The sequence below is a fragment of the Canis lupus genome, chromosome 9 (assembly GCF_048164855.1).
Source record: "Canis lupus baileyi chromosome 9, mCanLup2.hap1, whole genome shotgun sequence".
NCBI classification, from domain to species: domain Eukaryota; kingdom Metazoa; phylum Chordata; class Mammalia; order Carnivora; family Canidae; genus Canis; species Canis lupus.
The window spans coordinates 71,679,286-71,692,996 of record NC_132846.1 but is presented as its reverse complement, the minus strand read 5'-3'; the positions used below and the strand labels follow the sequence as shown (position 1 = coordinate 71,692,996).

Here is a 13,711-nt window from a genome sequence, read left to right as displayed (position 1 = left end):
AAATTATAAATTATTTATTTTTACCTACACAATAGTATTGAGCAAGTGAACAATCTGCGGGAGATACAAGCACTGAGGCGCCTGAATCCACACCCAAACATTCTTACGTTGCATGAAGTGGTTTTGTAAGTATATTTGGGGCTTTACAAATTATCTCAATTTGATTACATGATTAAGTCTTTTTAAGAAATAAAACCATGGTAGACATTTAAAATACTTGTCTTGTAGCTCAGGGAGTAATGATTTTCATTTTATCTTGTCACATATTTCTTTACTTGGACAAATGTATAACTGATTCCTGCTGTGGAAATGCCTTCGTTTAGGTGACTTCGTATTATAAAAGCATACAAAATTCAAATGGTTCCTCTGCTGTAGGTCCGTGAGGCTTCTTTGTAGACAGTGGCCTGTGCATCTGAGGCCTAATGGGAAAGTACTGTTGTCATGTGTCAGGGACTGTACTTGCTTTGTCCCTGCCAGTTGCCACGTCTGCACAGTCTCAGGCAGTGAGACCTCCTACCTTACTATGGTTGATGCAATTCAGGGGACTTTTCATCTCTGTTCTAGTTCTAAGAATAGTTTCCCTAAAGCTTACCTATCAATCAAGAAGGCAGAGCACAGCTCATCCCTAGGTGTTGGCAATTCTGCACCATACTTCTGGACCCTGAGCCAGGAACTCGGACCCAGGGTCCTGGGCCCTGCCCTTCTGTGGGCCCTGAGAAGGTGCACACCATTTAAAGTCTCTCTGTGGCTTTCCAGGCTGCTTTTAAACCAGCCAGGTGTCTGACAATGAAAGTGCGATTGATTTTAATTAGAGGATTGAGCCGTCTTAAACTCAAAGTGAAATGTCTCATCATAGCTGTGTGGCCTCCTGGCCTGCAGTGTTCTGAGCGGTCAGTGTGGGCCAGGTCCAGAGACTGCGAGGTGCAGCAGTCACCATGGGGATGGTGCTTCGTGCACACTTCACAGGCATTTCTGCCTGGGATTGCGTGTGGGTCTCCTGATAGCCCCGCCAGAGGTGCCCTGAGTAGGGTCTGCAGTGACACGCTTTCCCCTCCTGGGGCTCAGGATCCCTCAGAGCTGTCTGAACTCAGATGCTGGCAGCTTGGCCAGGGGCCTCCATCCCTAGTGTGTGTAAGGCCTGGATGCCACACCGGCATCACGTGACCGGTCTTCCTCCCTTTTCCCCTGACTGCTTTGTGGATTTTGTCACCTCATTATAATTTATTCCAATGACATGGAAGGAATTTAGGTAAATTAAAAATAAATTTGTAGTCACAGAGCATGAATTGATCTTTTTCCTCTTTTTTGCTTAGCCAACTCCTCAACCTCATTTCTTCTTTCTGCTGGGAGTTAATTTTATATGTTTAAGACACATCTCATTAAAAAGAGAATTGTTTAGAATTTTTGCTTAAAGTTAAGGTTTTACTATTAAGTTAATTTTACCTGAAGTATTGATTGAAAAATCACAAGCTCTCTTTCAGTCAGTAAAGTCTTTGATGTGGCAGTGCTTTATGTCTACCAGAAATATTTACAAATGAATTAAATATTTGATTATATTTTCTGATCAAGATAAGAAAAAACATTTTTACAAACCTGCTTTCTTCTTCAGTGACAGAAAATCTGGTTCTCTTGCACTAATATGTGAACTTATGGACATGAATATTTATGAGCTAATACAAGGTACGTAGAATAATTTGCAAGCTAATCTAAGATCTTTCAAAGCTTGTAGTGCACATACTTTGTTCTGGTTCTCAAAATTATTAGTCACCAGAGTGCAGTAGTCACATATAGTAACATACAGTACTGAACTACTTCCCTCTTGGGAGATCTTTTTCTGGCATTCTCATCTACTCAGAATAGGGCTGCCCTTGAGAAAAGTAAAGCCATGTGCCTTCAGGCTGGCCAGTGATGTGGATGAGGATGGCTCCCCGACAGCCCTTCCTCACCGCGGCTCCCTGCAGGGGGCGCTGTGCCACTCCAGGGTTCCCTCTTCTGACTGCTGCTGTTCAGCATTCTGTTCTGTGCCTCAAAATAAGGCAAGGCTTGCCCCCAGACATCATCCCTCAGATGAGAGAAGACCTCCTTCTATTTGGATCCTTACACAGTCTCTCTCCCGGGCACAGGGTGCTCACTTATTTACTTTCTTTTGAACAATAAAGCACTGTTTGGGAAAGTACATGCGCCTGAGCTGGTTCTGGAGGCTTATAGAGGTCACCTGAAGGAAACTAGAGAGAAGAAGGCAGATGGTTGGCCCACATTTAGCGAATATCCCTGGGGGTCTGACTGCACAGTTGTGTTAGATGTCAGGACAAATGAGCCTCGGAGACGTCGCTGAGAAGCGGCACAGGAAGTGTGGTATTTTACAGGTCACATTGTGCTTATCGGACAGATGAAAACAAATCAACTGCTTCATGTTCTGTGAGTGACTATTTATGGCTTGGAATAGAATTTTAGTGGCAGCTGCGTAGTGGATTTAAAAACCACTGCATTCTATTTTCTGGAACAATTTAGGCCAAACCGAAGAAGGTGCGCTATGTAACATTTTTTAAGACCAAGAAGCTATTCTGTGATGAAGACACTGATGCTGAAGATGCACATGAAGAGCTCAAATAAAATTATTATGAAGTGGGAAAGTGGAAAAAATGATCAAATTAGTATATTTTATATGTGATTTGAAATGTATGCTTTAGTAAATTACTAATAAAAGCAAAGATAGGCAAATTTTTCTACATCCATAAAAGTTGATGAAAAACTTTTGGATCTAAAAACTTTAGGACATTTTTTGAGAAAATAGGAGATTGCCTTATATCTGGGCATATATGATATTTATGTTACAAACCTTGTGCTTTTATTCATAGGTAAGCCCATCACTCTGGGATCTGTTTGTGTTTTAAGTCTAGTTCTAACAAGTTAGTTATCAGGTTTCTTGGTTTAAAACCTATTAAAAACAAGAGCTTCTAGAATTTAGCCCATCAGCAGTAATAGAAAGTGAAGGTGACAATCCCACAGTGGGCGAGGAAACTGAAAATATAAAACAAGGAAACGACAACAAAGCCACCACAAACAAGAGCAGCCTGGGCAGACAGCTGAGAGATCCCAGGTCCCCCAGGATGGGCTAGAGAACGCACACCCGCATGATCGCATGATGCATGGTGGTAAGCATACCATGTCAGCAGCATGATGGAAAGTAGGAAAGTAAAGAAAGCAAATGTTTTAAAAAGATTCCTGCCTAAAATGATTGCAGTAGAAAAGAGTTTTATATTCAAGGAGTAAGCCTTATTGATCTGGAAATTTCCCTTCTTAAGCATCTATTCCAAATAGTCTGGATAAATGAGGTGTTGCTCCATGGTTTCATTTTCTCATACATTCTGTCTGACACAAATTGTGCCCTTTGGTCCTATCTGTCCATCAGAGGATCAGGACAGGGCCCCAAATACGATCTAGAGAGACAACCACCAAACCTTATATTACTTCATTTATAATTTTTTTATCAGTGAGCCAATATTTTGCTTTTTAATGTACCTACATAATCACTTCCTTTATTTAGTGTGTGAGATGTGTCTTATATTAGATTTCTGATTGTTGCTTCCTAGAGTGTGAAATTTCAAAACTTAGGGGGAAGGGGGTAGTAATTTCCAGCAAGTTTCTATGTGTTTAGACATTTGAGAAATCTTTGTTTAGAAATAAATATCTTTTCCAGTAGTAAGGGAATTGTATAATTGGAGAAATTCATTTCTTTCAGTATTTGTCTACAGAGAGAGATTATAGAAAATGGAATGTTATGGGGCCCCTGCATGGCTCAGTTGGTTGAGCATCTAACTCTTGATCTCAGCTGAAGTCTGGATCTCAGGGTCATGTGTTTGAGCCCCTTGTTGGGCTCCATGTGGGTGTGGAGCCTACTTAAAAAAATAAAATAAAATGTTATATTGTAGATCAACAGACATTGACTCATCACATAAATGTTGAGAACCTCTCATAGGCCAGTGCTGGGCTCAGTGCACAGAGCCTAAGATGCTGTCAGAGGCACGATAGTTTTAGAGATGTTAAAACATGGGGAAGATGACCGGTAGTCATTGTAAGACATTAAATATTGTGTCATGATTTCAGAGTTGTTAAAGTGTGAGGGAAAAAAATCTTCTGAGAATTGATGAAACACGGTGATCACTGTAACAGCCAACAAACAGTTAGTGGATGCTGACCACCTGTCAAGTGCTCTTCTTAGCACTTTCTAGGAATTAACTCATTTTACCTTCACAGCAGCCATTCAAGCAGACACTGTTATTTTCCCCATTTTAAAGATGGAGAAATGGAGGGATAGAGAGATAAATAACTTGTCCAAGGTTATGTACCTAGTAAATGGTGGATGTGGGTTTTGGGCTTGGACAGCCTCTTCCAGAGTGCCTGTTCTTAACCATCACACATACAGCCTCTTGGCTCCCACAGTGCTTGACGTCCCACAGTGCAGATAATGATCATCATCATTATCTCTGTTTTACAGATGAGGAAATCAAGGCTTCAAGGATTAAGTGATGACCCAAGGTGAAGTTGTTAATAAATAGCAGAACCAGAACTTACACTCCAGTCTGACTGAAGCATTAACTTTCCCGCTGTACCCACTACCTTGGCCCCCACAGCCCCCGCTCAGTGCCTCTAGTGCATAGGCACCTCCTCATTATCTGTGCTTATTGATGACAACATTGACTTAATTGAAAACTGATCAATCACTAAAGCTTTTCCTATTAGAATGACAGTTCATTTTACTTAAATGACTACTCTCAGATGGTTAGAATATTGAGTAGCACAGTCAGGTATCGAAGAGCCAGTTAATGGCATGAGTGGATGATCACACTGTCATCATTGAGCTGCCCACTTACATGCACACCAGTGGGCAAGGTCTGGTGAAAGTAGAGGGGAAGAATAGAAGATGCTTCTTTGTGGGGTTTTTTTTTTTTGAAGATTTTTATTTATTTGACAGCACAAGCAGGGGGAACAGCCGGCAGAGGGAGAGGGAGAAGCCGACTCCTCGCCGAGCAGGGAGCCCGCTGTGGGGCTCAATCCCAGGACCCCGGGATCATGACCTGAGCCAAAGGCAGACACTTAACCAACTGAGCCACCTAGGTGCCCCAGGAGATGCTTTTTTCGATAAAGAGTGTAGAGTCTGTTGAAGAGAGAAACTATATGAAAGTCAATCATTAGAGAAAATGAATTGCTTGGGGTTATTTTCTCTTTGTCCAGTAGGTGTCAGATGAGGCAGAGATGATTGTGGTCTTCATCTGGAAGAGTGGCAGATGTAGGCAAATGCAGGAAAGGATGTCTTACTGCTACATGCCAGGCGCTGCTCTGCAGGTGGGCACAGTGGGGGACATGGCGGACATAGTCCCACCCACATGGGTTCACACTCTGAGGAAGAGAGAGAGAGATGCTGAACAAGTGAAGAAATGATCAAGAAATAGTTCAAGAGGGGGATAAGTGTTATGAGTAAATAAAACAGGCCACATGTCAGAGTGAAGGGGATGAACTAATCCAGACAGAGACAGCTAGTGCAAAGGTCCTGAGGCCACTGTGAGGTTAAGAGGCCAGTGTCGCTGGAACATGAGGAAGACAGTTATAGGAAATGAGGTGGGCAGGGGGCAGTAGGACAGGTAGGGCCAGGGTAAGAAGTCCGGTTATTTAGAGTTCAATGGGAAGCATTAGTGGCTTTTAAAGCAGAGGAAAAGCATCTTTTGGTTGGTGTTTAGACCAGTGTTTCTAAAACTATAGTGGAAGACCAGTTTTTTGTTTGTTCATTTTTCTTTCTAATCAGTTGTGGACCAGGACTTTTGTAAAATATGTAAAAACTAATTACTGGAAAAATGATTATGTGCTTGGGGGTTGCAGCGATGTTGAGTTGCCATAAGAGTTCCTTAGTCACTCTTGTTTTGTCATCTCCTCTTAAACCAGTAACAAGCAGGGGCACCTGGGTGGCTCAATTGGTGAAGCATCTGCCTTCAGCTTTGGTCATAATCTCAGGGTCCTGGGATCAAGCCCTGCATCAGGCTCCCTGCTCAGCAGAGTCTGCTTCTCCCTCTCCCTTTGCCTCTCACCCCTGCTCTTACACATACATTCTCTCTCTCTCTGCCTGTCTGTCTCTCTCTCATAAATAAAAAGATCTTGGGGATCCCTGGGTGGCTTAGCGATTTAGTGCCTGCCTTTGGCCCAGGGCATGATCCTGGAGTCCCGGGATCGAGTCCCACGTCGGGCTCCCGGCATGGAGCCTGCTTCTCCTGCCTGTGTCTCTGCCTGTCTCTCTCTCTCTCTCTTCCCTCTCTCTCTCATGAATAAATAAATAAAATCTTTAAAAAAATCTTAAACAGCCCCTAGACCAGTATCAGTTCATGGACTACGCTTTTTAGAAGGATATTTCTGTTTTTTTTTTTTTTAAGATTTTATTTATTTATTCATGAGAGACACACAGAGAGAGAAAGAGAGGCAGAGACACAGGCAGAGGGAGAAGCAGGCTCCATGCAGGGAGCCCGACGTTGGACCCGATCCGGGGTCTCCAGGATCAGGCCCTGGGCTGAAGGCAGACGCTAAACCACTGAGCCACCCGGGCTGCCCACGATATTTCTGTTTAACGAATGAATAGACAACAGATCTATTCTTGCCAGTGTAACCCCAGGGGACTTAAGTGATATGGATGATTTTACAGAGTTACTGGGTGGGCTGAAGAGACACTCTGGGTGTGGCACCCAGGAAGCAACTACTGAAAATGATTCTGCAGAATTGGGCTGCCAAGGAGGCTGCTGCCTCTGCACAGACAGGATGCTCAAAGTGAAGAAGTTGCTATGGCAGCCACCAGCTCTAGAACCAGGCAGCCTTTGCCAGAGTCAGGAAGCTGCCTCCACCAGCATCTGCACTCACACTGAATGCTCTCCCTCCTCTTGTCTGCCCCATAATGCGGGCCTGAATCCTCTTTCTCAAGTAGTCTGACTTAGGCAGAACCCAATCATACATGGAGCTCCGAGCTACAAGCAACCTGAAGGACCTGGCTTTGAGCTTTCACACCTGGCCTGCGAGGTTGGAATGGGTCTGCATTGTGAGCCGTGAGGGCAAGAATGGTGGTAGGGAGACCAGCAAAAAGATGGTGAAGGTATTTTGCCTGACACTGAGGAAGAGTTTCCATGGAAGGGAGTAAGTAGATGGCATGCCTGGGCACCAGCCTCACCATAGCAATCCTGGTTTGTTTACATGGGTGCATTGTGCATGTGACACTGGGCATCTGCCACCTGTAGCAGGAAAGGCTGTCCTGGAGTTTATAAGGAAAAACTGATGAAGATAAGAACCTGATTATAGAGGCATCTATTGTTTTATTTTTTAAGGTTTTATTTATTTATATAATCTGACAGCAATGTGGGGCTCAAACTTAAGACCCCAAGATCAAGAGTCGCACCTTCTTCCACATGAGCCAGGTGCCCCTACAGGCATCTGTTATCTTAACTCGTATCTGATTCTGTTTTGCTTTGTTTTGTTTTGTTTTGAACTGTTCCAAGTTAAATTGCTTTTGTGAGTTGCTAGTTCACTCTGCCCCCAAACCTCGGGCGCCTGCTTTTTTTTTTTTTTTAATTTTTTTTTATTTATTTATGATAGTCACACAGAGAGAGAGAGAGAGAGGCAGAGACATAGGCAGAGGGAGAAGCAGGCTCCATGCACCGGGAGCCTGACGTGGGATTCGATCCCGGGTCTCCAGGATCGCGCCCTGGGCCAAAGGCAGGCGCTAAACCGCTGCGCCACCCAGGGTTCCCTCGGGCGCCTGCTTTAGAGCCTTGGTGCTTGCCCCCTCACTCACCTTCCCTTCTCCATTGCATCTCTTTCTTGTTTCCTTTCCACCCACACGAGGCCTTCCATGTCTCAGCTTCTTTACTGTTTGCACTCTGTCCGCTGGGCCTTTTGCTCTCCGGCAGTGCGGCCTTGTTGACTCTATCACTGGTGTCCTGTTGAGTGCCCGGCACTGTCCCCTGGGTGGGATGGTGTTAGTTGTCCACTTGGATAATGTTTATAGCTACTGAGTGTCGTAGATCGATTTTATTGCAAGGAGCACATGCCATTCAGCTAGTTCACATATGAAAGAGGGAGTTTATTGTAAAGCTTCAGAGCTCTTGTGGGACACTCAGTCAGGCCTCTTGGGAGGTGGAAGCAGGAAAGCTCAGGCTGTCAAGGCCACCACTGACCACCTCAGAGCCACGTGGTCCCATCCCTCTCCTCTTCTCTTGGTAGACGTGGCCACTGAGACCCTGGGAACCCTCCACTGGCAGCAGATGGGCCAGGCCTAGAAATCCTGGTCACTAGTCCCCTGCCAGAGTGCTGGCTGTTGCGGGTCCAGTGGGCTGGCCATGTCCCCTTAGGGTTATACCTTTTAGAGGCTGTGCATGGGGCAGGCACCCTGAAATAAATCCATGACATTGGGGAATGAACCAAGTAGGAAAAAGCAAAATAGGTTTGGTTTGACTATAAACATAGCATTATAGTTTATTTCCATGAATAGCTTAGGCAGTGTGTCTTATTACCTGCGACATAACTCTTTCGCCTAACATTACTTGTCAGATCAACTCAATTATATTTTTGTATTTCATCAGTCTGACCCACTGATTGTGAGAAGGAGCATTTTTATGTACTAACAAAAGAGGAAATGTTGCCAGTTGGCTGTGACACATAGCTTTCTTATCTACTTAGCAATTTTACTTCTATCCTTACTAGAAGAGCTCTTTGGATCCATTTAGACAGCCCCCACCCCTCGGCCCCAGATCACTTTCGTGTGTATATAAAAGGAAAGTGGAAGTGAAATAAAATGTATTTTGGCATTCCTAGCACTTCCTGGAAACATTTTGACAGTGATCGATGTCTTGTTTTCCTTACGTGATAGGTCTCTGTCCCATTCAGACAAGGTGTGAGGGATGTAACATTTTTGTTGCTGGAATTTTCTTCGTAGCCGATGCCACCATGGGAAGTGTGGCTCCAGTCTGGCTGTGTGGGTGCAGCACACATCTCCCCTGTCCTGCGTGTTTAATGATGGTAGGTCTGGGTCAGGCCCCTGAGCCTTGCTCCTTGTCTGTGACATGAGAGTGATCCTAGTTTCTAACTCTTCTGATGATTGTGAGGAGAAAATAAAATATGTGCCATGTTTAGAGCAGTGGCCACTTGCACAGTCTGCAGTAAACACTGATCGCTGTCATCATTAATATCATGTTAACACTGCTTGGTGTGCTCGCTCTGCATGGCTGCATCTGGTCTTCCCCATCCTGTGTGCTCGCCTCCGTTGTGGACGTGAGGAAGTGGAATTTCACAGAAGGTCTGGCATTTGCTGAAGATGAGCTGGCTTCGTAGAGCAGAACTGGAGGACCTGTCCTCGAGTTTTGCCATGGTTGATAAGGGAGGGAGGTGGGAGATTGTTCAGGCTCCACTTGAGGCTGACATCCCGCCTGCTATCCCCTGCAGATCAGAGTCTCTAACCTCAGATCCATGTGTCATAATGCAGACTTCTCCTTTGAAAGATGCTGTGGCAGGTGTGTACGTGCCTGGTGCCACAGGCACAGCCTCTGGACCGAGGTGTATATGGTAGACCATTTGCCTGTGCCATGGTGGACCCCAGTATGGGCTCCAAGCCTGACTGGGAGAGCTGGGCATGGGCCTGCCAGTGGGGTCTCTTGTTGGAAGGGGTGTGTGCCAGAAATTCTGTTACACTGCAGACTCCACGCTCCTTCAGTTAGCACCAGCAACAAATGCCACGGTTTATTATTGTGTTTTTACATTAAACTTTTTTTTTTTTCTTTTTAAATTTATTTATTCATGATAGTCACACGGAGAGAAAGAGAGAGGCAGAGACACAGGCAGAGGGAGAAGCAGGCTCCAAGCACCGGGAGCCCGATGTGGGATTCGATCCCAGGTCTCCAGGATCGCGCCCTGGGCCAAAGGCAGGCGCCAAACCGCTGCGCCACCCAGGGATCCCACATTAAATGTTTTTTACATTATTGATATTGTATGTATTCTATTTTTTAAGATTTTATTTATTTATTAGGGATACAGAGAGAGAGAGAGAGAGAGGCAGAGACACAGGCAGAGGCAGACTCCATGCAGGGAGCCGGACACGGGACTTGATCCCGGGACTCTAGGATCACGCCTCGGGCCGAAGGCAAGCGCCAAACTGCGGAGCCACCCAGGGATCCCCGTATATGATGTTCTTTAGAATTTTATTTTTTTTCTTTTTTTTTAATTTATTTTTTATTGGTGTTCAATTTGCCAACATATAGAGTAACACCCAGTGCTCATCCCATCAAGTGCTCCCCTCAGTGCCCGTCACCCAGTCACCCTCACCCCCCACCCACCTCCCTTTCTACCACCCCTAGTTCGTTTCCCAGAGTTAGGAGTCTCTCATGTTCTGTCTCCCTTTCTGATATTTCCCATTCCCAAAAATGAAAAGTATTTCATTTTTCTTTAGAATCTTCTTAATGAGGATATTTGGTTAAAACAATTAGCTTGCAGAAATTAACTTGATCAGGATTGCTACAAGAGACCAGGAAGGGCTGTTCATGGTCTGTTGGCGTTTAGGAAGGCTCACACAGGAGCTTACAAGTGGTTTCTTAATTCTGTCTCCATTTGTTTCAAGATGTTTGAAAACATGCATCTGTTAGGAACCAGATAGTCTCGGGCCTGGAAAGTTAGGATCTTGTTTTTGAAAGACCATTGTAGAGAATGGATAGCCAACCACCTCTTGGTCAAGAGTGTGGACTCGGATTGTTCAGACCACAGTCCTGCATGGTTCACACTGCACCCTACTCCCTCAGGGGCTCCCTCTGTAGGCAGGGGTTCTCATGGAGGGGTACAGGGGTGGGAGGAGCCGTTACCTTACCTGCAGGGCTAGTGGGTGGTAGAGGGGAACAAAGAAGAAAGGAAGGGTCAGCACCCAAAGAGGGCTCTTATGCTGGGGACAGAGGGCAGCTGAGAAATGCAGATTCCTGGCCCCTATGTTTAGTTTTGTGATTCATTAGGTCTGGATTTAGAGCTAGGAATCACCATTTTCTTTTTCTTTTTAAAAAGATTTTATTGGGATGCCTGGGTGGCTCAGTGGTTGAGTGTTGCCTTTGGCTCGGGCTGTGATCCTGGAGTCCCTGAATCAAGTCCCACATTGGGCTCCCTGCAGGGAGCCTGCTTCTCCCTCTGCCTATGTTTCTGCTTCTCTCTCTCTCTCTGTCTCTCTCTCTGTCTCTCATGAATAAATAAATAAATCTTTAAAAAAAGATTTATTTGAGAGAGAGAGAGAAAATGTGTGAGCACACACATGGGTGGGGGTAGGAACAGAGGAAAAGGGACAACCCTGAGATCATGGCCTGAGCTGAATTCAAGAGTCAGAGGTTGAACTGACTGAACCCCTACCCCCACAGGCACCCTATGGGAATCGCCATTATTATTATTTTTTTACTTTTGATTATGGCCTTTTTATTTTTTAAGATTTTATTTATTAATGAGAGACACAAGAGAGGCAGAGACTCAGGCAGAGGGAGAAACAGGTTCCCTGTGGGGAGCCCAAATGCAGGACTCGATCCCAGAACCCTGGGATCACACCCTGAGCCAAAGGCACATGCTCACGCTCTGAGCCACCGAGGTGTCCCAGGAATCACTATTTTAGAGCATCCCTAGCTGATTATGAAGATTGGGTGGGTTAGACTTTCCCTAAAAGACCCCATCTTCTTTTTCTTTTTTTAAAGACTTGTTTTTTTCTTTATTTTATTTTATTTTATTTTATTTATGATAGTCACACAGAGAGAGAGAGAGGCAGAGACATAGGCAGAGGGAGAAGCAGGCTCCATTCCATGCACCGGGAGTCCGACGTGGGACTCGATCCCAGGTCTCCAGGATCGCGCCCTGGGCCAAAGGCAGGCGCCAAACCGCTGCGCCACCCAGGGATCCCAAGACCCCATCTTCTTGAGTGAAAGTTCGGGTGACTGTCCTGACAAGACTGTGCTGTAAGATCTGGGTGTGTAGGCATGGCTGGGAAGGGTGCTCCTAGCAACAGAACAGCATGAGCACAGGTATGAAGCAGGAGAGCTTTGGAGGCGTGTCCATAAGCATCTACAGGTGAATTTGGCTGGAGCATTCAGTATACAGAAAGATGTGGTGGGCGTGGTTCTCAAAGTGAGGGTCCAGGCCTGACAGCTGCATCTGGGAATTAGTGCATAAGGCAGCTTTTGAGGCCCCACAGCAGACCTGCTGAACCACAAATGCCTAGGGGTGTGGGGGAGCATCCTGTGTCTTCACAGGCCCCCAGGAGAGTCAGGTGCCTCCTGGACCCTGAGAGCCTGGTTGAGATGGAAGGGGGGGGTCCTGAGTGCCAGGTAATTCAGTGGGCAGTGAGGCCCTTGTCACAGGATGAGAACCAGATCTCCAGAAGCTTCATTCAGAAGCACATATGAGGGCAGCCCCAGTGGCTCAGCGGTTTAGTGCCGCCTTCATTCAGCCCAGGGTGTGATCCTGGAGACCCAGGATCGAGTCCCACATCGGGCTCCCTGCATGGAGCCTGCTTCTCCCTCTGCCTGTGTCTCTGCCTCTCTCTCTCTTTCTCTCTCTCTCTCTCATGAATAAATAAATAAAATCTTTAAAAAAAAAAACATATGATGGAGAATAGAATTTTTGTTTTTCATCTTTATACAGATAGGAATTTAAAGTACAGAATTATTCAAAGTAGGGAAAGATGACTAAGTCTTCATTTAAATTCTTTTAAATTCTAGAAAGTGGGTAATAAATTATTTCAAACAGAATAAAAAGATTACAGTATTAAGAAAAAGTTAATTGTACTTCGACATTTTGTGATTCGAATTTCTATTAACAGAAAACATTCTTGTCTAGTGTGAGAGAGAAAAAGAATAAACATATTTGTCAACAGAAATCGCAAACTAAAAAAAAAAAAAAAAAAAAGAAATCGCAAACTTAGGAACAAACATGTCACCCAAGATATGTGCTCACACTGGGGAAGGTGGTTTAAAAACTCACACCTTTGAAATTAAAATCAAGCAAGATGTGACATCTGAAACGAGGGTAACCGTAATGCTGGATTGTGGCATTAGGAGTTGTAGGACGAATAACCTGCAGGCAGGCAGGCCTGGTGAGCAGCTGTGCGAGCGGACAGGAGCCAAACGATGGCTGCTTCCCGTCAGGAGAGCGGGCTGTGAAATTCAAAGCGATCATGGGTCTTTGATTAAAAACACACTTCTGTGGAACTTTTAAACCCCCTTTTAAAATGGAAATCTCCAGGGGTGCTTGAGTGGCTCAGTCAGTTAAGCATCTGACTCTTGGTTTTGCCCCAGGTAATGATCTCAGCGTTGTGAGATGGGGCCTGGCCCCCTGCTCAGTGCTTGTCGCTGTCCCTCCTCCCGCCTTGCACTCAAGCATGCTCTCTCTCAAATAAATAATAAATAAAACCTTAAGAAAAAAATCCAGACTGGAAGTTGAGGAAAACCCTGGATTTTCAAGTGACTCTTGACACTTCATACCAAACCTTTTGGAAGAGTGTAGCCTGGAAGGCCTGCCCCAGGGGCTCGGGGCCTCACATGGGGTTTATCAGACCAAACTACTCTGCACATATTTGTTGGTACTACTCTTGTGGTGATCAGAACGCGTGCACAGGGGATTTTACATGAAATCATACCAGTATGTAAAATTTTAAATGGTGTATTTAGTATGT

At 45.1% G+C, this 13,711-nt stretch overlaps 1 protein-coding gene across 5 annotated transcripts in view; it reads left to right on the top strand.

Moving 5' to 3' along the window:
• The window catches only part of MOK (MOK protein kinase), a 62,492-nt gene that overhangs the window by 35,466 nt on the left and 13,315 nt on the right, over positions 1-13,711 (top strand). For 3 of the 5 annotated variants that reach the window (XR_012037256.1, XM_072840008.1, XM_072840007.1), the window contains exons 3-4: positions 36-125; positions 1,610-1,680. Coding sequence is in view for 3 of the 5 variants with exons in the window: in XM_072840008.1 (XP_072696109.1) it covers positions 36-125; positions 1,610-1,680 (161 nt within the window). In the remaining 2 variants the exon portion in view is untranslated. Of the gene's footprint in view, positions 1-35; positions 126-1,609; positions 1,681-9,004; positions 9,049-13,711 lie in introns of those variants that run through there. The other 2 variants (XM_072840009.1, XM_072840010.1) reach the window with 2 other exon arrangements.